The 25560-nt window shown below is 40.6% G+C and overlaps 1 protein-coding gene across 2 annotated transcripts in view; it reads right to left on the bottom strand.

Annotated features, from left to right (window-relative positions):
• Positions 1 to 25560, bottom strand: part of POU6F2 (POU class 6 homeobox 2) — a 382704-nt gene that overhangs the window by 14614 nt on the left and 342530 nt on the right. For both annotated transcript variants that reach the window (XM_065583813.1, XM_008169659.4), the window contains exon 7: positions 12484 to 12690. In XM_065583813.1, coding sequence (XP_065439885.1) covers positions 12484 to 12690 — 207 coding nt within the window. The remainder of the gene's footprint in view (positions 1 to 12483; positions 12691 to 25560) is intronic.

Raw genomic sequence — 25560 nt, 5'->3', positions numbered from 1 at the left:
GACTCATAAGTCATGCTAATTGTTAGCCCTGTGAGTCCTCACAGTGAGGAAATAAAGAACCATTTGGTGTTGTTGAGGAGGAATGAGTTATATTTGAATTTTTAAGGTGCATAAAGAAAATTATTGTTTGATTTTACTGAACAAGTGGCTTCAGGTAAGAGGTCTCTTTGGTATCTTTAGTAGCACCCAAAATTAGGAGTACATTCCACATACACACAAAAAGACTGATGATAAACAGAGAAACAATTAAAGTACCCAGAGCAACTGATACCTGTTAGATGTATTTGATCTAATCCAAGGTGGTTTACCACCTCCTTTGGAACACATATTTGCATCTTTTTTACTTTAATGTACTTATTCCTAGAACAATTCAAAAATTGGAGGTCCGGGTGGGAATCTTTTTTTTTTTTTTTAATGATTAATTTCATTTACTTGTGTAAGTCAGTCTACCAGCTCTAGTCTACTATAGTTTCCTTATGGATCGAAAAGCAAAATCATTTCACAGTCTTGAGGTTTAGTTAAACAACTGGATTTTCTCCAAAGAACTTCAAGCCCTATCAGAGTTATACTGGCCAATGATGTGATTGACACACTTGCAACTTTCAAAAATCTCAATACATCCAATACCGGTAAAGATTTTTTTTCAGTTGGGGAGGATGGGCAAAATGTCCATAGAAACCCCCCCAGCACAGCAGAACTACTGCAGTAATGCTGGGAGGTAAGGAAGGAGCTGATTGAGGGAGAATTTTGCACTCCCTGAATATGGCAGAGCTGGCCATTCCATCCCTTCTGCATAAGCCACATCAGAGCGGTGCTTTCAAGACCAGTGCCTCTGAGTGGGTGGCTTCTCTTCCAGTCCTGGCAGAAAGGCTGGAGAATTACCCCATATCATATCCATGGGTAAAGGGTAGATTCCATCCTCTCTCCCTCCCGTATAGTTTCCTGCAAACCCCCTGTTTTACTGGTGTGATGGGTGGGCTGTAAATGTCATGCTTAAAGAACAATGATGGTGTTCTATGACATGAAATTGCATTAAAGTACTCTCTCTGTTTTCATCCACTATAATTTCCATTCCAGAAATAGGACTTAAAGAGAGGTGATGATTAGATTGCGAATAAGGCAGTTTGTTTAACTCTGACTTTTCCAGATGACACAATCAATTCAAGCTAATGCAAGAGTTGACGTTTTTTCCAATTTTGGACATGTATGTAAGCCATGAGATATATTTATGACTATTCTACATTTTCCATCTAAAGACAGAAGGGTGTATAGAAATTGCAGCAGCTGTTGCTGTATGTGTCACTCTGTGTAGGTGGATGTAGACGGCAGACGGAGAATGACTATTGTATGCAACACTGATCAGAATCTGGCAGGGATACATGTATGTGCTACAGCCACAGAAATAAGATGAACATGAAAAACATCAAAATAGAGCATAATATTTTACAAGAATAATGACTGCATTTTCACAAAAGTGCATAAATGGAAAGGGCCAGATTTTTATCTCTCTTCCACCAATTTTACATCAATGGAGTTAGTCCTGATTTATGCCGGCATAAATGAGGACAGAATTATGCCCATAAAACTGAATTTTGCCACTCAAATGATTGTGTGTGTTATTTTGCCACATCTGGGATTGTTGGCTGTAAATATACAATAAGGCCCACAGGTGAAATTGGTGATCTTCTGACCTGCACCAGAAAGTTTCAAGTCAATTGTGGAACATAAATTGCAGGACTGTGCTATGATTTTGCATAGACTATGAGAGGAAAAGAGTGAGAGAAGAGGAAATAAAGACCAAACTAGGGGAAACAGTCTGCTCCCAGACTGCACACACAACTGAAATTGACTTTACTTGGTGTATGGACAAAGATCTAGGCAAAATATGGCCCTACAGAAAAGAGTGAAAGGAGAGGAACTCTGAGAGAAGAAGAGGAAATAGACAACCAATCAAGAAAAGAAAGGGAGGAGAAAGGCAACAAGAATGAGAAAAAGGACAGAGTAGGTGAGACTAACAGGAATGACAAGAATGGTATGAAAAATTTAAAAATAAGACTTTGGTAATAAAAATAGAGGACTGTAGTTTTTCTGATGTAAATACTATTTTTTGAGAAATATAATTAAAGCTGGTCAGAATTCTTTCCCCCCATGGAAAATTTGATAAAAATGAAAAATTATTTTTTGTCAAAGCTTTCCACAAATTGAATTTTTGTCACAAAATCAAAATATGAACTATCTTGATACTGAAATGCCACCACTATGCCTCATGGGAGTTGTAGTTTGGGTGACTGATGTTCCCATTCCCCTCCATAGGCTGTATTCCCTGATTAAAAAGATTACATATCCCATGATGCACCACAGGCTCTCCTCTTGGTGAGGGGAGATGGTACATCATGACAGTGTCATGGATATAGCACATCATGAGAGATGAAGTCAAGCTCATAGAGGCGAGTGGGAGCATAAGGCACCTGAAATACAACTTCCATGAGGCAACATAGCAACACTTCAGAATTGAAATATTTCAGTTTTCTATAGAAATATTTTGGGTTTCAGGCATCCAGTATTTTGATGAAAAATTGAAAATTTCAGTGGAAAGCACACCCTTTTTGTGAAGAATTTCATTTAGTCAAGAACCCAGTTTTCCATGGAAAAATAGTTTAAATCAAAAATTTTTGACCAGTCTTAATAAATGTCTATCCCACATTCTCCACTATTAAAGAGGTGTTCTATTTATATTTCCTTTGGGCCTCAGAACTAGTGATACTGTAATATTACTCCCTGCATAAACAGGCATGGCATTCAAAAACAATTTATTAATCTTGCAGTGCTCAGCAAAACACACACTCTTACATGCTTGCACTTCACACCAAATCCCACTCACAATCAAGCTACATCAAAGCAGGCACACTCAGACCCAAACACTGTGCCCACAGCCTAAATTTAGCATACACACAGCAAGTACAAACACACAGCATCCCGTTCACTCCTATGTGGAGTTTTACACAGGAGTAAGATTTTACACAAGTGGATTTGACTGCAGAATGAGACCCATATTTGACATTTCAAAATATACTTATAACCATCTTATGTCTAGGGAGAATGTTATAGGGAGATTCTACAAACAGTGCCCAGTCGAACAGTGTGTGCGCATGTGGGAAAGTGGTGTGGTACGGTCAAAGGGTTCAAACACACATTGTGCATCCTGAGCATCAAACCTTCAGACAAGGAGAACAGCAGGGCACTGCCACTAGTTCAGCCCATGAACACTCCTAGCTGTGGATAGGGCATGCAGGTGTACTGGATCCTACATCTGAGTTGGGACAATGATTCCATCCCCACATTATCTGCCTATGTTCCCCGTGCAAGGCCGTATTCCTTGAGCTTTGCTTGTGGGACCAGAATTGCACTCAAAGTCCAACTTGTTGAGTTGTAAAATGCAGCCTATGACCACAGTAAATCAGGTTAAAGAGAAAGTTGATCAGTAGCCATATTTTTATTGCTGATGTACCACAAACAACCAACAAATTCCTTGTGGAAGGTATATGCATTGTGACAGACCCAGACCTGTTGGGTGCAGGAGTCTGGTAGATGGAAAACACACTGGACACTGGATTACTAGTTTTCTGTTTCCTGAGTGACCAGGGCAGGGGCTACCTCAGAGCAGTCAGGAAGGTGCTAGAAGCAATTAAGTCAGGCAGTCTCCATAAGACACCTGGAACCAATTAAGAACTGATTAGAAGCAATCAAAGGAAACAGGCTAATCAGATCACCTGAAGCCCATTTAGAACTGGCTGGGACTAGTTTAAAAGGAAGCCCCTTCAGAGAGGCCAACTAGTAAAAGCTGGAAGTAAGAAGGTGTGTTGTGGGATGACTCGGAGAAAGAAGGTGTGCAGTAAATGACCCGGAAGAACAAGCGTGGTCAGGTACCAAGGAGGGTGCTAGGATGGGCCGTTTGGGAAAGTAGTCCAGGGAAGGACTATAGCTTTGGTACTATAGGAAAATTACCTGTTGCCATTGCCAATTAGGGTCCCTGGAACCTGGAGAAGAGGACGGGCCCAGGTTTCCCCCAACCTCCACCCTCCCCCACAAACACTCCCTGAGAAGGAAGACTGGTACTAAAGAGGGTTCTTGCACCAAATCCGTAGACTGGCCGATGATGAAGGTGGCTCAGTAAGCTGTAACCTTTGCCTCTAGGAGGGGAGAGAGGCTACACTGAGGATCACAGCAAACCTCTGAGGCCAGCCTAACTGCCTAGAAGTGCAGGACCCCCTGAGGCAAAGCTGGAGTTCTGCCACAGTTTGTATAGGTATATATCTGTACACACACACACACACACACACACACACACACACACACACACACTTATCTAGAACATATATATATCTGGTATAGGTGTGAGTATGTGTATCCATCCATCCATCCATCCATCCACACACATACACATACATATACCTATACATACATATATCTTCCAGCAATTTGTTGGTTGTTTGATTACACACACTTATTTTTTGTACAAAATATACTTTTAATGCAGCATTCAGTCTCCTGGCCCACAATCAGTACTGAAATAAAAATACTATTGTATCAATTAGACTTAAACACATACTTAAGTGCTTAACACAACAGTGATGATACCAACTATCATGCTTAATATTAAGTTGATTGAAGCCTTAATCTCAGGTCCCCATCTGTAAAATGGGGATAATAATATTATCATCCCTCAGAGATGTTTTGAAGATACAGTATTGGTTGTGACACTCTCAGATACTACTGTGATGAAAGCCATAGGTACACACATAGGTGACCGTGCAGACTTCTGAAATCCTTAGTTTTATTGGAAGGTTACTACGAGTATTTTGCAGCCTTATTCTACCACTCTAAAACAGCGATAATGGACAAAGTTGTTTCTACCCCAAAATTACACTACTATTTCACCCATGTAATTGGCTGAAGGATTATGGAGAATGTCATTAGTGTGTCAGAGAGACAGATGTGCAACTGATGAAGAAATGAGAAAAACTGGCGTCATCAGCATCATCAAGAAAAATCAGATACTATGAAAAACAAAGGAAGAGAGTGAAGTTAGACTGAGATACCACAATTTAGTGGCTATGTTGAAACACAGAGAAAGAAGAGCATGGTCTTCATAAAACAGACAAAGCAACAAGAGCACAGTGGAGAACAAATGATGAAGAGCAAGTTAGATTTTAATGTGAGAAAAGAAAACCAGGGATTGTATGGAGTTGTGGTAATGAGATGGGACAGTGGATCTGGTGGGAAGAAGCTGCAGGAAGAAAACTTTCTTGGCCTGAAATTTGGAAAGCAGATGTACAAAAAATGAACACAGTCCCAGCTGAGAGCTGTCCTCAGCCTTTCAGCAACAGCTAATTTGGAACATACAGGCAAATGATGGGAGGTGCAGAATATGTAGGAGAATGCTGCCTTGCAGCACATTTTATCCTGTTGGAGTGTAGCAGGACCCCAGGGCACTAGTGCTGTAAGATACAATGAAATATTAAAATTTCTGGCAGGCACTGTAGACAAGACAAGACTGAGGACAAGTCAGACTACATCCCAGATTTACTGAATCTGCTATGTAGAAGGAAATAGCAAGACAATAGCAAGAAAGTACATTAAATGCAAAGCTAACTATCTGACCTAAAGCAGACTGGAAAATAACACAGCAGCCTTAGCAGGTACCTCTGTGTGCTGTGGGCGAGCCGGTGATCACGATAGCGCCAACTATTAGGAATATTGTGTTAAAGTGATACATGAATTGGAGCGTGTTTTCAACACAAGTGATATATTTAGAACTACAGTTCATTGGCCAAGTTCTCCTGTCAGTTACATTGGTGCAAACCTATGTAAGTCAGTTCTTCAGAGAAGAGTATTGTGATGGCTGGGGTAAGCCCCAGAAAAGGCCCTATTATTCAGGTCCTCCAAGTATGGAAATATATTAGTGTTAACAGGCTGGTACAACAATAGCTAAGTGGCTGGTTTTTTAAAAAAAAGATGCACTTGTCAGTATGCTATGGATTTGGATAAAGTCCCTCACAAAAGGCTATTGAGGAAACTAAGTAATCAAGGGGTATGAGGTGAAATTCTGTCCTGGATTATGAACTAGTTAAGAGAGGAAACACAAAGAGTAGGAACAAATGGTCAATTTTCTCATGGAGGGAGGTTATTATGGGGTGCCCCAAGGATTCATATTAGGACAAGTGTTGTTGTATGATTTTAATAAACACCTGGAGAATATGGTGAAAAATGACCAGGTAAAATCGGCAAGTGACACAAAATGATTTAGGTTAGTACAAACAACCATGAAGAACTCCAAAAAGACCTAAGATTCATGGTTGGGAAACACCATGACAGATGAAATACAATATAGATAAATGTAAAATGAGGTACATTAGAAAGAATAATTTCAGTGGCTCACACACATTGATGAGTTCCAAATTAACTGTAACAACTCAGGGGAAAAACGTAAGTAAGTGTCACAGTGGACAGCTCACTGAAAACACCAGCTCAAAGAGCATTGGTGATCAAAAAAGCAAACAAAATGTTCGATTGTATTAAGAGAGAGACCGAGAATCATGCCAAACACATTATAATGCCATTATATCTGTTGTTGATGCACCTCATCATTACCACTGTGTTCAGTTCTGATTACAGAATCTCAAAGAGGTTATTGCAGAAATGAAAAGGGTTGAGAGGAGGGCAATGAAAATGTTTAGATGTATGGAAAGAATTGTTTATGAAGAGAGATTAAAAACATGAGGCCTACAACAGGTGCACTTTAAATATTTTCAATGTTTTGAAAGATATTACGAGTTCTAGTAAAATTCTCATTATATTTATAGGCAACTGTATATGCTTAAACTGATAATATCTTTGAAAACAGTAAAAACTTTGAAACAGCAACTATTTCATATAGCTTGGAGAAGAAATGGATAGGCGGTGACGTGATAGAGGTATATATAATAATGAATAGTTTAGAGCACATAAATAGGAAGCTTCTATTTATTCTCTTATAATAGAACAAGGTGACACCCAATGAAATGAAAAAGCAATATATTTACAACTCATAGAAAGAAAATTTGTTTTGCACAACACATAATTAACCAGTGGAAGTCAATGCCACATGGTATCATTGAAGCCAAGAACGTAGCAAGATTCAAAAATCCATTAGACATTCCTATAAACAACGAAGCCAACCACAATTACATTAGATAGGCTAGAAAGTATATAAACAATATAAACCCTCTTACTCAAAGCACAAGATAATCACTAAAGGTACAATTTTCAAAAAGTTCCTACGTGACTTAGAAGCTGAAGTCCCATTGACTTTTAACTGGGACTTAGGCACTTTTGAAAATTTTACCCGCATTGCCTGGATTTAGAAAAGAAATTCCACTAAGAGTACTATATTTCATACTTATTCATTGTAAGGTTTCTTGCATCTTCCGCTGGTGCTGACCACTGTCAGAGACAGGATACTGGACTAAATGGGCCACTGGCCCATTATGCTATGGCAATTCCTTTGTTTCTGTGGCCGCCCCTGGAGGGTTTTAATTAAAAGTGACTATAGATTGGTTTTGGCAAGTCTGGTGGCTCTTATGAGAAAGTTGTATGACTGAATTTTAAAATACAACAGAATAATTTGGACCCACATTCATTTGGGATATATTCTAGAATTGGGTGAATAATGCATGAACATATTAATAGAATCATAGAATAGAATAATAGAAATGTAGGGCTGGAAGAGACCTTGAGAGATCATCAAATCCATCCCCTGCACTGAATACCTAGACCATCCTTGAGGAGTGTTTGTTTAACTTGTTCTTAAAAACCTCCAATGAAAGAGGTTCCACAACCTCCCTTGGGAGCCTATTCCAGTGCTTAGCTATTCTTATAGTTAGAAAGTTTTCCTAATATCTAAGCTAAATCTTCCTTGCTGTGGATTAAGCCCATTACTACTTGTCCTACTTTAAGTGGACATGGAGTACAAATTATCACTGTCCTCTTTATAACAGCCCTTCATATATTGAAGACTATCAGGTCTCCCCTCAGTCTTCTTGTCTCAAGACTAAACATGCCCAGTTTTTTCCTCACAGGTCAGGTTTTCTAAACCATTTATCATTTTTTGTTCCTCTGGCCTCTCTCCAATTTGTCCCCATCTTTGCTAAAGTGGGGTGCCCAGAACTGTACACAGTATTCCAGCAGAGGTCAGAGAAGGACAACTACCTCCCATATCTAACATATGATACTCCTGTTAATATACTCCAGGATGATATTAGCCTTTTTCACACCTACATCACATTGTTGGCTCACATTCAATTTGTGATCCAGTAAAACCTTCAGATTCTTTTCAGCAGTACTATGTCTAGCCAGTTATTCCCCATGTTGTAATTGTGCATTTGAATTTTCCTTCCTAAGTGAAGTACTTTGCACTTGTCTTTATTGAATTTCATTTTGTTGATTTCAGACCAATTGTCCTATTTGTCAAGGTTGTTTTGAATTCTAACCCTGTCCTCCTGTCATTCTGGACACCACCCGCAAATGCTAGACAATTAATTTAAAAAACACAGAAAGAAGCTAACAAGGTACATCCTTGACAAGGGATACAAAGATTTATGAACAAACGATTTAGCCAATCACTGTTTTCATTATTTGCGCAGCACAAGATGTGAATATGGTCGAATCAAATTTCCCTTTTGAATTTGAATAGTCACAAATAAGTTTTGCAGTATTGACTCTAAAAGGAACTGCTGCGTGCCCTGCAATCTGAAAAATCAGGCAGGTGCCTAAATATGAGCAGAAATATTTTCAGCTCAAAATACATCAAGGTGCGAGAGCACCATGGTTTTATATAGTGGCACTATGATAGTTCCTATTTTATTATCTATCCCTTTCCTAATGGTTCCTCACATTCTGTTAGCTTTTCTGACTGCTGCTGCACATTGAGCAGATGTTTTTGGAGAACTCTCCACAAGATCTTTCTCGAGTGGTAACAGTTAATTTTGTGACCCCATCATTTTGTATGTACAGTTTGGATTATATTTTCCAATGTGCATTACTTTCTATTTACAAACATTGAATTTCATCTGCCATTTTGTTGCCCAGTTACCCAGTTTTGTGCGATCCCTTTGTAACTCCTTGCACTCAGCTTTGGCTTAACTACGTTGAGTAGTTTTGTATCATCTGCAAACTTAACCACCTCACTGTTTACCCCTTTTTCCAGATTATTTATGAATATGTTGAACAGGATTGCATATATTTTTATCTCACAATGGGAAAATATATAATAGAAATATATAATAGAAAAATATTTAAATTAAATACAGTCACTGAGGACTAGAGGCTGCTCTGAGCTACAGCAGTTTTTTTGCTTGACTGTACTTTATAATGGACTCATATGTATCTAGAGAAAATCCAGAAGGCTAACAGTTTATGTAACCATTCATGGGTCTGCTGAAAGATTCAGAGGAAACCTCAGAGCCACTGTGATGCCTGACTGGGACAGCCATTGAATGAATAGTCAGATCCTACTGCAGAAGAATATCTGACACAACTTGCAGCGTTTCCTTAACTGCCGTGTTTCCAAAAGGATGGAAAGTTGCATGATGAATTGAGATTGGCTGTAACCCTAGTTTAATACATAATTTTTACTTCACTGATTTATTTTTACTCTCAAAACTTAAAAAAAATGGTTTGCAATTTTTCTCCCCAATATACTTAAAGAAATTTGAAAATTATCTACCAGATAGAGTATGGGTCTGATTTTCAAAGATCCTGAGTACCTGTAGCTCCCACTGAATTTATATGGAGTTGTGAGTGCTCAGCTCTTCTGAAAATTAGCCTTTATAGCAGAGGAGTAGAGATGAGTTGAAACAAAATGTTGGACTGAAACACCCCTGGCTTGAGGGAAGGTTCATATCTACAGCCAAAAATTGTGATGGGTTCATGTCTGGCAGATAACAGGCTAACTTCAGTACTGATTTATACCTTGTGCAATCCCGTTTACTTTTCAAACAGCCAGTATTGTTACATCTCATTTGATTCTTTATCTGAGCATCAGCACTATCAACTTGTAGGACTAGCCTTAGCTCTGCTCCAGTTGAAATCAATGCCAAAAATGCCACTGACTTTTGTTGGGGGCTTTAGGTAAAAGCTTGAAGAGCCAGTAGAGGGAGCACAAACACACAGAACTATTTTTCTGTAGCTCCAATCAAAATAGCGATTTTATAGTATTTTTAATATACCGGTAATTTTGTATTAGGTTTTTTTATATCCACACTGAGGAGGACATTCGACATCAGCTTACCATAGATTTAAGAAAGAGATTTTTTTTGGTGCTGAACTACTCGGGGCAATCCATTGAAATCCTGGAGTTTGACTGAATAAGGTCAGTGGGATTGGACCTGGAGCTGCTGATCTTTTGAAAAAACGTTACTTGAAAAAATATTTGTTATTTCGCCTTTGAAAATAAAATCCCTCCAAGGACTCATTTGCTTGCTTTTAAAGATTCACCTTCCTACTCAATAGAACTTGAAGCAAATACATTATTTAACATATATCTGTGTCTCCTTCATTTATTGGTGGGCAATTTATAGTAACTCTTTTTATTTATATTGTACAATATGTTGCAGTTCCTCAACTGGTGGAAACTGTCATAGCTCCATTGCCTTCAGTGAAGCTGTGACAATGTACACTAGCTGATGATTTGTCCTTGTGCATTTATGGTGCCCACACCAAGGCACTTGGGCGGGATGAACCACTGACATACGATATGGTAAGACCAAATAGCGGCTCTTCAGCCATTGGACTGTCCCATTGCAACTAGTTGCACCATCTAGCAACAGTTCATAGAGGCACTATGCTTCTCTCCATATGAGGCTGACTCCATCAGCATTGCAGAGGAGGGGATGAGGCCCTGGCTCCACTGCCATCCACCCCCTTCTCGCCCACTTTGGGGGGTCTAGTACCACAAGCAGCTCTAGCTTGAATGGGGTCCCCCTCTGCAGCAGCCAGCCAGGATTCCATATGAACCTGGCTCGGCAGAGAGTTGTGATGCTTTTTAGACCTCTGCTAACAGGCCTCTGTGATCCATGGTTGTCCTAAGATCCATGGATCTCCCAGGGGATCTCAGGAGAGCAACAGTTTTTGTGAGTCTCACCCCTGCCTTCTCCGGGAGGGAGGAAAAGCCCTGCCCTGTCAGTGGGACAATCAGAAGGAAACCGAGGGATGAAACCTGCTGCATTTCCTAACCCATATGCAGATTTTCCACTGCAGGGGAATATATGGCCTGGGCACTTTACATTCCTCTGATACTAAACATTTAAGGGTGGCATTTTCAAAAACACTTAACATTGGCCTAACTCTGCTCCCACTGAAGTCAATGGGAGTTTTACTAGTGACTGCAATGGGAGTAGAGTTGGGCCAATGCTGAGCACTTTTGAAAATTCCTTCCTTAAATGACCAAAAGAGTAGGCTGGCAAAAGAAGGTGCAGCCATATAAAGGTATGAGGCCTAAGAAAAGAGCCATCTTAGAAATTCATTAGCTCTTTAAATCTCAAGCTAAACAAGGCACAATTGAGATTAATTTATAGTTCACTCTATCCTAGAGTTCTCACAAACATGGGATAGCTAATTAGTATTTGGGGTAGGGATGGGGTATGGGATAGACTTATTGGTGTCTAAAAATAAACAAAGGTTCAATAACACCACCACCACCACCACCACCACAATAACTTGACCATTGAAATGACTAACTCTTTCATAATATGACTTCTCTTGGCAATCACAGCTTGATATCATTGCACTGATCTGTTCTAGACTTGGCTTTTCCTTTTTCAGATGAAAAGATTTTGGATCAGACAGCATTTTATTCTTTACAAACATGGCAAGAACTAATTAATCTTGCCTTTAGAGCATTAGACAATCATGAAGGATTTAATGAACTATAGAACCTTTTCTGGACTATACGAGGTTGCTACATCCATCCTGAAATTTGTGGATTGCATGGTACATTATACTGAATGACATTTTTTCACTGAAACCTTTCCCTTGGTTTTTTGTGTGCATACACTCGTATATACATTTTAACTGAGGAAGTTAGTGAATAGCCTGGTTTTCTTTTTAAAGGAAAATGAAACTTGCTATATTTTTGAAATGAACTATTATGGAAGTGCCTGCAATATAAGTCACTCCATTCAGCTTTAGACAACAATTTTTCCTTTCAGAATAACACATTGCTGGTTGAAGTACTTTGCTCATAAGAGAGAAAAGCGAAACTACTTCTTTGAATTTTCCCCCCTGCCTGAATGAGTCTGAATATAATTAAAATATACCTTTCATTCCGCGAGACAGAATGGTAACGAAACAGGGAACTCTGAAAAAAGGCTATGAAAGTGAGTAAGGAGCAGATGGTTATTTCTGTTGCGGCTGTTTTTGAAATCACTGAAGCTATAGATAATTTACCTGTTGGCCTGGTTTGAGTGGTGATAGTGTTATTCCCTGGGTGTTGATCACTGGTAGTATCTGGTTTCCAATGACTGTAGCAATGATCTGACCCTGGGCATTGGTCAATAACTGTGGGGTAATTGGCTGCACTTGAAGGCCCTGAGCTCCTCCTGCTGCCTGATTGGATGGGACTGGATTAGGCATCAGTGGAATTGTTCCAATAATCTACAAGAAACAAAACAATAGGTGAAAATCTACACATAACACAAATATTTATTATATATTATTACTTGCTTTATATATATGCATTTTATATCAGGTAAAGACTGTCCTTTTCCCTCCACGAGTTCACTTTTCATCCCAAATTGCTCAATAAATGCTGAGCACCCTTGACTCCTGTTGATTTCAGTGAGAATTCTCTCTCTCTCACACACACACACAGCTTCAGTGATCAGCAAAAAGCAGGCAAATTCTGGCTGACGACTAAGCAGCACAACACACAAATTTGGCGGGGGCACTGACATTTTGACTAATAAAATGGGCAAAACCTTGCATTTATAAAAAATGACACAGGGAGCCAAACGTGGAGGGGATGAAGAGAACAGAAAGAGCTGCCATACTGAGTCAGACCATGTTCCATCTTGCCTAGTATCCTGTCTCCAACAGTGGCCTGTGCCAGATCTTCTGGGGCAGTGTACAGAAGAGGGCAATTAGGGAGTGATCCATTCCTGTCTTCCACTCCCAGCTTCTGGGAGTCAGAGCTTTAGGGTTGCCACGAGCATGGGGTTGTGTCCCTGACCATCTTGGCTAATAGTCATTGATGGACCTATCCTCCATGAACTTATCCAGGTTTTTTTTGAGCCCCGGTGTACTTATGGCCATCACAACATCCCATGGCAATGAGTTCCATAGGTCAGTTGTGTATTGTGTAAAAAAGTACTTCCTCTTGTTTGTATTAAACCTGCTTCCTATCAATTTGGTCAGGTTATTCCTGGTTTTTGAATTGTGTGAAAGGGTAAATAACACTTTTCTATTCACTTTTTCCTCATCATTCATGATTTTATAGATCTCTATCATATCCCCTTTTAATCGTCTCTCTTCTAAGCTGAACAGCGCTAATTTTTTAGTCTCTCCTCATATGGAAGTCATTCCATTTCCCTAATCATCTTTGTTTCTCTTCTCTGAACCTTTTCCAGTTCTACTGTATCCTTTTTGAGATGGGTTGACCAGAACTGGACACAGTATTCAAAGTGTGGGCACACCATTGATTTATATAGTGGCACTATGATATTTTATGTCTTTTTTTCCCCCTTTCCTAATAGTTCTTAACATACTTTTAGCCTGTTTGACTGCTGCTGAACACTGCGTAGAAGTGTTCAGAGAATTATCCCTGGTGACTCCAAGATCTCTTTCTTGGGTGGTTACAGCTAATTTAGAACCAATCATTGTATACATATAGTTGGGATTATTTTTTTTCAGTGTGCATTACTTTTCACTTATCAGCAGTGAATTTTATCATTTTGTTACCCCATCACCCAGTTTTGTGAGATCCTTCCGTAACACTTTGCAGTCAGCTTTGGATGTAATTATCTTGAATAATTTTATATTGCCTGCAAACTTTGCCACATCACTGTTCACCCCTTTTCCAGATTATTAATTAATATGTTGAACAACAGAGGTCCCAGTACAGATTCTTGGTGGACCCCTCAGTTCACCTCTCCATTGTGAAAACTGACCATTAATTCCTAGCCTTTGGGTATGTCTACACTACCAGCGATCGATCCAGCGGAGGTCGATTTATCGCATCTAGTCTAGACACGATAAATCGACCCTCGAGTGCTCTCCCGTCGACTCCTGTACTCCACCGCCACGAGAGGCGCAGGCGGAGTCGATGGGGGAGTGGCAGCAGTCGACTCACCGCGGAGAAGACACCATGGTACGTCGATCTAAGTACATCGACTTCAGCTACGTTATTCACGTAGCTGAAGTTGTGTAACTTAGATCGATCCCCCCACCCTAGTGTACACCAGGGCGTTTCCTATCTTTCAACCAGTTACTGCTCCATGAAAGGACCTTGCCTCTTATCCCATAGCTACTTAGTTTTAGTACTTAGTACTTTAAAAGCCTTTGGTGTAAAGAGTATAAGTTACTATAAGGGTTATTTACCCATCACTTCAGAGTCTTTAAGGTCCATAAGAAAAGACTGGGTCTCAATTTCTGAAGTCTCATCTGAAAGAACCACACACAGTAACCTGCACTGAACTCTAGTCAGATACCTCAGAAGGAAGAAGGACTGAGTGGACCCCTCTTGCATTTGAAACCTGAGCTTAGAGCAGAAAGCAATCCCCTGAAATATTAACATGCCTGTAAAACTGAAATACAGATAAGATGACAGACGAGTACTGAATGAAAGGCAGCAGGATCTTTTCACAAATATTACAGCACATAAATACACCTCAGGTGAGGCTCATTTAAAAAAAAAAGTTTTTCAAGATAGTGAATGGCCAAAGTTACCTTCAGCATAAACAGGTGCAAATCCCACTGACTTCAATAGCTATTTTTAATACATCAGTGGAAAATAATACTAATACCACCGTAGTGCTTATATAGCACGTCTCATCTGTAGATTTCAAAGTGCTTTACAAAGGAGCTCTGTGTCATTAACTTTTATGTGGTATAAGTGTGGTATAAGTTTTAACACAATTCGCTGTAAAAATAGCTTTAAAAATTGCTTAGTAAGAATACCAGTGGCTTGGTGGCCAGATCACAGAAATATTATCTGGGACAGCAAGACAAGGGGAAGACCTTGGGTCTATTGAAAATTAAAGGGGATACAACATGTGAGTTCCAACAGAGAAGAATGACAGGCCTCCATCGAATGTGCTTTGACATATGACTCAGTGGCATTCAGTTCTATACAGGGTGATGCTGACATGCCTTCTTTCTTAGACTAAACATTCTGGGAAGAAATCAGGGGTTGGAAGCATGGGGTGGGAAGAGCAGAGGGATTAAGAGGAAAATTGTAGTTCTCAAAATGAAGACAGAAGAGAATGCGAAAGTTCCACCCTGAACTAGTTTTTCTGTGGGATGGCCAGGTGGAGTATTCAACCCACCAATTTGAACTATATAATGACACCAGGGTACATTTTACACGCTCAAAGCATTGTACAGATATTATCTAATTTACTACATCCCTCCCTGTAAGGCAGATAGTTAAATAACCAGATGGGGAAACTGAGATGGAGAAGTGAAGAGACTTGCCCAAGATCAAACAGCAAATGAATGGCAGAGTGAGACTTTGGACTTAGATCTGCCCCAGCAGTGCATCTTTCTCCAGACCACACTATTTCAGGCACCCTCATTTGGGCTGCACCTATGCTACAGTCTCTGAGAGGATGATAGTTCATTAACCAGTGGGGATTAATTTGAATAATTAGTAGACCACAAGCTATTTTAAAGGGTCTGACTTTCATCATAATTAAGATAGCATAGAGCACAGCATGTCAGCCTGCTCACATGTCCTGGAAGGTTTATGGGCTATACAATATATTCTTTCATTTTCAGCAAGTGTTAACAAATGGGAAGAAGAACGCTTCTTCACTTCATCAGCAGAAACTTTGCATAGGGATCTCATCACCTCACCATGTCAGTAAAGGACATGGCCTTGAGATGTTACTATTGGGCCTATAACTTTAACCAGGAAGGTTTGAATCTCTGTAAGGCAAAAAATGCTGCTCTGGTTTATCACTAATAGATATGTTTGCACCCACATTTAAAATGCATTTCTTAGATTGCAGCTGGACATTTATAGACTGACAGTGCTTAGGATGACACTTTTTGAGGTCAGAAGCAGAAGGATATCGATATGTGTGAGTGTGTGTCACACCCTACTGTACTCTGTGCACTGTACACACACAGCCAGAGACAGAGTGGGGAAAGGATACATAGTACTGAGCTACCCTAAAAGTTTAGGCACACAAGCATGTTGAGGTGTAGGCATTATGATACAGTCTTTAACTACATGATTCCAGACTACTTTTTCCACAGGATTCCTGCCTCACTCAGTACGCAGGATGGATAGTGCTCAGGGAATGAGTCAGACATTCAGTGTTTTTATCCCAGTCATTCAATTAGTGGTCCTAATCTATTTACTGCATACCTTCTAAAGCCTGCAATTAATACAGAATTATTCACTTTCTCGTGGCTTTTTTTTAAATCACTACAGTATTTGAGTTTTATCATAAACATTAATTATTTTGTCTCCATTGCAAAATAAGTGAGCATTATTATCCCCATTTTACAGATGGGAAACAAAGAGACTTACCTCAGGCCACAGAGTGAATCAGTGGCAGAGCCAGGATGAATCCTTATGCTCATTCCTCCAGGCTATGCTACCTTTAGCATCTTTAGGCTATTGTGTATAAGTTTTTGCAATCCTTTTGCTAACACAAAGAGAGGACACCAAAGAGCTGCTGCTTCCACCCTTGTAGGATGGGGCGGCTAATTGTGCACATATTTGCACTTCAGCTACAGAATTGTGTTTTTGTTTAAATGTATAATAATAGTTGTTTTTTTCCCAACAACGGATCTTTTCTTATTGCCACTGTTACATTTATTGGGGTTTGAAATTTATTTAAGAGTGACTATTATGTTCTAAAATGCATCATGTGTTGGATTTTTATTATTAGTTCTTCTCCAACAAGCATTAATCTTCAGTCAGAAACAGGCATGCCACCTTGTTTGGCTGCTTCCCCAGCACAGCCAAAGGCAGATGGTAAATTGTGGCAAAATGAATGGTTTAACATCTGCCTTTGTCTCTGTTCAGAAACAGCTGAGTAAAGGCAAAGACAGGCTTCATTGGGCTGTTTCTGATGTAAACCAAAGGCTGCTGCCAAGCTAATGCTGCTGCTCATTTTGAAAACTGGTTGTGAAGTATTAAAGAAGGGAAATGCTGAGATTTTTTCAGTAGCAGGGCCCAAAAGCATTTATCGCCTGGCTTTATTAGTGTGCCACGTTGCACTTGAAAAACGTATACAGTTTTGATCTTTTAATCAATGGAAAAGCTGTTCTGAAAAACAAAAGCATATGCACATAAAAACCATTTAACATCCCAAACCACAAGGAGAATATGCGTGAAAAACTTACACTTAAAGTAGTGAGAATTGCTAAGTCGGTTTCAGGGAGGAGAGATGGCCGCTAATAGAACCGAATGAAAACCCCAATTCAATATTGAAAAAACAATACAGTGTAACTGAACATAAAGCAGCTTTATTAATGAACAGAAATATTTAAAAAGAGAAATAACAATTATTTGTAGAGTGGAGCTCAATGCTGTATATTCTTCCTGGAGTTCACAAGGAGCTCAATAGTTCTCAGATGGTGAAATCATCATGGTTTGCAACAGGTTGTGCAGAAAAGGACTCTTGCTCTGCGCTAGTCTTCCAAGCTTCAAACAACCAAGCTCAGTGGCCAGACGAGCTCTCATGGCTAGAAGTGAACATCAGCAGTCAAAATGTCTTTGCTCTTGGATGTGAAACTCCTGTCCCAATTGCTAGAGATGATCGGTACCTTAGGGAGCACCATTCCCCAGCTGTGGAAAATTGGTCTACTAGCAGCAACATATTTATTGCTCACGTAGCGGCTAACTCATAGTGTCTATAGAAAAAGAGTGCTAGTAGGCTCTTTTTCTTCTCATGTGATGCCTGGGTCCATGTGTAGCCTCTTAGCCCACCCAGCCATAGCATTCTCCACACCATCCAGGGACCCATCAGGTCTGCTCTGTGCCAAAGACTGCACAGAAGGGGATGAAGGAGTCTATGACGCACTGATAAAGCCCTCCTCTTGCAGGCCTTCAGTTCATTCTCAAAGATACATAGTGATACATGGTGGCAGTTCCCGTATCTCATCCTATCCTGGTAATCCTCAGGAACTATTTCATCACCCACCAAGAGCTCTCTGGGTGTCACTGAATAAATATCTACTACATGTGTGACTTCAGTCTCTTCCATGCCCTGAGGTGGATCTGCCTGGATGCAGGGAAACACCACACTTAGGAACTTTGTCTGAAAGGTAACGTGTCAAGGACGTTAATGTGTGCCAAAAGATAAAAGCAACAATGATACAAAACAACCCTATCCATCAGCTCCCCCATTCTGATAACACACTTTCTCCATCTTGCTTGGCTAAGAAATATGATGTGCCATGCACACCAGCAAGAATAAAATCCATTGCATGGCCACTGTACAGTGAATTATATTATCTCCTTACCAATAGCATTCCAGAGTAGCTTGGAAATGCTTTAGTCATGTTGTGCTTCCTTGCCAAGGCCTGCATTTTTTTGCTGACTTCATTTGTTGTCTCCTTTGGCAGATCCTTGGATTTCCAGCTCCATCTCCTTAGATTTCCACTGCAGCTTTAACTTACCTTTGCTATCTGTGGAGTTAAAAGTAACTTATAATTATTAGAGTGCAAAATAGCACCAACAAATACTGCAAGCCAGTATATAAAGGCACAAAATACAATACATTACACTTTCCAGCTTCATCATTTCAGTCCCAAACATCCAGCACTGTAAGTTTTCTTCAAGTAAGCTTCTTGTCAATCCTTTGCATTGCCTCTGAGGTGTCTGGTATCAACGATGTCTCAGATAAAATCATCCACTCAGAGTGATACAGATTTTTTAGCAGGAAGATGGTGAAATGTTGTTGAACTATGGGTAGTATAGCAAGATGATTATCCACAAATGTGCACATTCTATAGCTGGTCTTCAATTTGACGATCCTCAGGTGTGAATCAGATGGGGGGAGGGATAGTTCAGTGGTTTGAGCATTGGCCTGCTAAACTCAGGGTTGTGAGTTCAATCCTTGAGGGGGCCACTTAAGGATCTGGGGCAAAATCAGTACTTGGTCCTGCTAGTGAAGGCAGGGGGCTGGACTCAATGACCCTTCAGGGTCCCTTCCAGTTCTATGAGATAGGTATATCTCCATATATTATTATATTATGTCCATATGAATACTTTGCTGGCCCATTCTGCAAACGGTTCAGTGGCCATAACATAGTTAGATAACTTTTGTCATCACAACTTTGTGGTACATGAGTCCTTAAGCTCTACAAGAGGTAACACTGCAACACATATGATTCATTCTCTGAGACACAAGAAGGTTTTTAAGCTTCTTGCAACGTACAACATACAACATATTGGGAGTTAAAGTATCATCTAAATGCATTTCCTTTCTTATCTTTTGAATGGAGAAAAGTGTTTGTATTCAGACAATAACCAAAATCAGAAGGGTCACCATGCTGCACAAGTTAAAGGCATATCTTATCTTAGGTTACATTTCTGCAACCCATTAAGAGAAGAATGAGAAAAGTGGAAATGAGTGAAATGTATTAGGGATTTTAAGTTACTGAACATTTGCCAGTCACTTTAAGGCTACTGATGGTAGGACCAACAGGATAACAAGACTATTAGCCTATTTGTTTCAGCTTTGGGATTTTGAATTATTCCAAGTACGCTATAAGACCAAAAGTATGTATGAAATGTGGGAGGAAGAGGTAAGTCCTTGTAATCTATGGTACACAGCACCTTTGTTTACTGTATGATGCATTTACTACAGGTTAATAAATTGCCTTCAGAATCTGTTTGCATTAATAGAAAGGTTCTTTCCTGATAGTCACTGTCCCATGATCATAGATAGTTTGAGGATAAAAAGAGAGAGTAAGGGACAGAGTAAAGCAGGGTGAGGATTTTGAGGTGACTCTTTTGGACTCAGTCGGATTCCCATATTCTTAGTTACATCAACTCTACCAGTATGTATGGGAGTCTATGTTATTGTGTACTTTGCACACTGAAGATCTGGAAGGTATAAGATGTAAGTTCAAGTCAATGAGTGCTACTGGCACCTTTTTCTGGCTCCTCAGTATGTAAGTTACACTAATATAGACTTCCTTAAAGATCAAGAGAGTGGGTGTAAAAACTAAAGCAGTCCGACTGAATCTAACGGTGTCTACTGGAGTCAAAGAGATGATAGTTTATATCACACATATTTGCATTTGAAGCTGAGAAAGCTTGAAAACATGATACAACAGAATGCTCTTCCAGAGAATGGGGCATCAGATAATGAAACTACAGCCAAGCATCTATGAAAGTACATCTCTGGATTGTCATTGCATATAAAGAATTATGGTTTTCAAGGTTGAGCATTGTTCATATATCTCATGGTAAGTATCATAATGGAACATTGAGTTTGACATTCCACCTTCCTACTTTTGCAGCAATTTTTTTTTAGCAAGTAGTGTTTGTACAGTAACACTACACTGTACAAGATTTTGTTTTTCATTGTAGCAGGAATGATGTGCTGACATTATTCTCAAGCAAATATAATGATGCTCTATTAAAGGGGACACATCTGTAGTCAGAGAAATGTCTCTTCTCATCAAACACAGTTGGGGTTTTCACATAGCAAAAACTTAAAGAAATATAACAGACCAAATAAAAGTCAGAAGTTATGTAGGGTTTCTGTTTAAGCTGGTTCTCAGGGAACAGTTAATTGAACAAATGTAGCCCCTTTTTTTGTTATGAGAATCTGAATTAGTCATAAAGAGTCTTTAAGGGCTTGATTTCCAGAAGTACCTGAGCACCTGCTGAATTCAATTAGATATCTGGGTGCTAAGAACAACACCCCTGTCGATTTCTACAAAACTGTTCATCATTTAAAACTCTTCAATGAATGGCTAATGCAAATGCATTTCAGCATATGCACTGCTTGCAAATTATTGCTGTGATTAAGTATTTGCTATCCGTAACTGGCTGTTTTAACTGTCCGTCAGTACCAGGAGCCTGTAAGTGAGTGTGGCCATGTGGGGAGAGGGGCTGACACGGGTGTGGTGCAGTATATGGTTCCCCTGCAGCAAGCCTTACTGAGGGAAAGAAGGGAGCATGCAATATCCCTATAGCTAGACAAGGCGAGTAAGGTGGCTTCAGCAGCACTGTGAAGATTTAAAGAGGCAACATTGGTGTAACAACTGACAATGAAAACACAGTTTCACAGGCTGCAACGTCATGAGGTACCAAAATTAACAAATGGACACATTTGACAGTACAGTAGAAGACTGGCCTATGTACATAGAATGGTTGGAGCAGTATTTTGTGCTCCTAGACACTCTACAAGAGAAGAAAATGCCTGCATTGCTGAACTCTATGGATGGCAAGACATACCGTCTACGTGGCAGTCTGACGTCTCTAGACAAGTCATGCAGCAAGACTTTTGATGAGTTAGGGACAATATTACAAGAGTATTTTGCAGAAAAACCCTGGGAGATAGCTGAGCACTTTAGATTCCATAAGCACAGCCAGCAGGAAGATGAAAATATCATGATGCATTGAGCTACACTACAAAGATTAGCAGAACACCACAGTTTTGGAAATACCCTGCAAGTTGCTGTGAGGGATCAATTGGCATGTGGTATCAGAGATGAAGCAACCCTGAAGCATCTTCTAAAAACAACTACTTTCACGTGCAAGAGAACTATGGAGATAGCTACTTCTATAGAGGTTGCTGACAGAGAGTCAAAATTAGTTTCAATCAATAGGTAAGAGTAGACACTCTACACACATATTGCATTATATTCCAAGGTGAAAAGACAAGACAAAGTCACGGGGAAATTGCTATCACTGTGGCAACAGTGGATACAGTGCAACTGACTGCTGTTTCTGGCATGAGGCCATCGGCACTGTGGCAAAAAGGGGCCCATTCAAGCATCTGCAGGTCCTCCACAAAGAACAAAAACACCAAATGACAAGAAGAAGAGACTAGAAACACACCATAAGATGCATGTTTGAAAGCAGAAGCTGATAACAGTGAGGATGACTTAGCCAAGTTAAGCAATGCATGCCTTGAAGTGTGAATCTGGGAGACAACTATGGTGAATGGTAAACCCCTTATGATGAAGCTGGACATGGGTTCAGCTGAGTCTGTGATTCCACAAAAAGAATCCCTGGAAACCTTTAGTAAGAGCAAGTTGGAATGGCCTGACATTATGTTAAATGTATGTACACAGGAGAGAAAATCACCCTGTTGGAAGTACACATGGTAAATGTACAGTACAATAGTCAGTGCCACAACTTGGACCGCTATGTCATAAAATTGGAAAAACCAGCATTGTTTGGATGAAGGTGGCTGAACAGTATTCACTTGGTTTGGCAATTGATCAAGGCTCTTCAAGTCCATCAGAGGGCTAGCTCACAATGACAGCTGGAAGAGATTTTTATTTAGATCTGTGCCAGTGTTTCTGAAGGGCATTGGACATCTGAAGAGGCAAAACCTCAGCTCTTCAAGGCTCATCAAGTACCACTTGCCATGAGAGATGCAGCTCACAAGGACCTGGAATGTCTAGAAGGTAAGGGCATACTAACCAAGATTGAGTGGAGTGAATGGGCAACTGCCTTTGTTCCTGTCATGAAGATAAATGATGCAGTAAGGGTTTGTGGTGACTATTTGTGTGACCATTAATCCTGTACTCTGGATGGTACAATACCCCTTACCTCGCATTGAAGATATTTTCTTATCACTGGCCAGAGGAAAGAAATTCAGCAAACTGGACTTACCTCAGGCTTTCCTGCAAATAGAAATAGAGGAAGGGTCGAGGAAATTCCTCACCATCAAACTGAAAAAGGCATGTTCCAGTAAACTGACTGGTATTTGGAGTGGCATCCACCCCTGCAGGTTGGCAGAGGGCAATGGATCAGTTATTCCAGGGAATACCAAGCTGTAGCTGATATTTAGATGAAATCATTGTCCCCAGATCCAGTGATGAGGATTATTTGAAGAATGAGGCACAAGTTTTCAACAGGTTGGAAGAATATGGATTATAGGTGAACTGTGATAAATGTGAGTTCTTGTAACGGGGTGGCCTCCCACCTCTCATGAGTGCCTCCTTCTGGTCGACTGCATGTGCCTGCACTCTCTGATTGTGGTGACCCTTGTCGGTAGTTTCTCAGGCAGGTTTTCAGTGACTCAGCCCTCCGTCCGAGTCACACACAGCATCTATATGTGAAATAGAACAGGCCCCTTCCGGGTTATACAGTCCACCAGGGCCCTATCCCAGTATCCCTCTGTTGGTATCTCTGGAGTCCTCCCTGGGCTTACTCTTTAAATAATCCCATCCCTGGTATGGAACCATACCCTCAAGGCTTCCTCCCTTCCTTCCTTCCTGCATGCCTCCCTGGGCTCAGTCCTTACTCAGTCCCAGCAGCCAGCCAGGAGCTCTCTCTTGCTTCCCCAGTCCCTGCCAGCATTGATCTGTCTGTGATGCTGCAGTTCCCTTTGGCCAGCCAGGAGCACCCTCTGCACTCCTCTGGCTCCAGCAAGGAACTGACTGACTCTGGCCATGCAGCTCCTTTTAGGTGAGTCTGCTGGGCCCTGATTAGCTGCTCCCTGCAGCCTCCCTCATTGGTAGATTCCCTGCAACCACTCTAAACCACTCGGAGGAGTTCTCTTCTGCTTCTCTCTGAGAAAGAGTGTGGTAGGACCCTGAAGCCTCCAGGAGGGGGCCTCTGGGCCTAGTTCACCGCGTCACAGTTCTTCAAGGAAGCGGTGACATACTGTGGACACGTCATAGATGCAGAAGGACTGCATAAATCACCAGAGAAAGTTGAAGCTGTTACGAGGGCACTTTACCCTGAAGATGTGTCACAGGTTCGTTCATTCATCGGATTAATTAAATTAACAAATACTTGCCAAATCTGGCAAAGGGTTGTATCCACTCAATCAGTTGCTTCAGAAAGGGAAATGCTGGAAACAGACTAAGCAATGTGAAGAGGCTTTCCAGAAGGCAAAGCGGCAAATGTTAACTCACTACAACCTGGAGCTAGCAATCTCCTTGGCATGTGATGTGCCACCCAATGGAAATGGAGCAGTGATCTCCCATCTCCTGATGGTCAGGAACAGCCTATTGCTTTTGCTTCCAGATCCCTGAGTCTAGCAGAACACAACAATGCCCAGATAGACCACAACGTCTTAAGTCTGGTCTGGGGAGTTAAGAAATGTAAACATTATCTCCATAGTAGGAAACTTTACGCTTCTGATAGATCATACACCCTTGTCCATTTTAACCCAAAAAGTGGCATTCCAGAAATGGCTGTTGCTTGTGTTCAGAGGTGGGCTTTATTTTGGGGGGCCTATAACTATGATATTAAATGTAAGGGAACGGCTCAACATTGTAATGCTGACGGGTTATCACGACTAGCACTATTGGATACAAGCTCCACGCAACAAGAACTTACAGCTTTTGAAATGTTCAATGTGGTACAGATTGGCATACTTCTTTTACTCAGCTGAGACTGAAACAAGAAATGAGCAAAGACATTACCTTAGCAGAGGTATATGAAGCTACCGTAAAAGACTGGAAGACAGAATCAGTGGAGAGCATAAAGCCATTCTTCCACCAGAGGAATGAAATCACAGTTGCTCAAAGTCATCTGATGTGGGGAATTCATGCCATCATTCCTACAAAACTACAGACAAGGGTCCCAGAGGAGCTGAACACTGGGCATTCGGTGTAGTCAAGATGAAGACATTGGCTAGACGGTATGTCTGGTGGCTAGGCATTGACAAACAGATTGAACAGTTAGCGAAGGACTGTTCTGGCTATCAGAAGATGCAAAATATGACTGGATTGGTGTCACTTCATCCTTGGAACTGGCTAACTGCTCCCTGGGAACAAACTAATCTGGATTTCACAGGCCCATCCTTGGGTACCAATTTGCTAGGAGTAGAGAATGGATATTTCAAGTGGCCTGAAGTTTTCTGCAAGTCATCCACAATTTCTGCAAGTACCATACTAGTTCTGCAAAGTCTTTTTGCTTGCATGGGACTGCCAGGTCAAATTGGAAGCAACAATTGTCCATAATTTGTTTCAGTGATTTCCAAGCTTTCATGAAAAGTAACAGCATCAACAAGTTACATCTGCACCATACCATCCCGCAACAAATGGCTTAGCAGCACATTTTATTCAAACCAAGAAACAAGCATTGACAGCTGTAACAGAACAACCAGGTTCATTACAGGCCAAACTTGAAAACTTCTTGTTGGCTTA

This window comes from Chrysemys picta, chromosome 2 (assembly GCF_011386835.1).
Source record: "Chrysemys picta bellii isolate R12L10 chromosome 2, ASM1138683v2, whole genome shotgun sequence".
Classification (NCBI taxonomy): domain Eukaryota; kingdom Metazoa; phylum Chordata; order Testudines; family Emydidae; genus Chrysemys; species Chrysemys picta.
The sequence above is the reverse complement of the archived record's forward strand: the minus strand, read 5'-3'. Positions and strand labels throughout refer to the sequence as shown.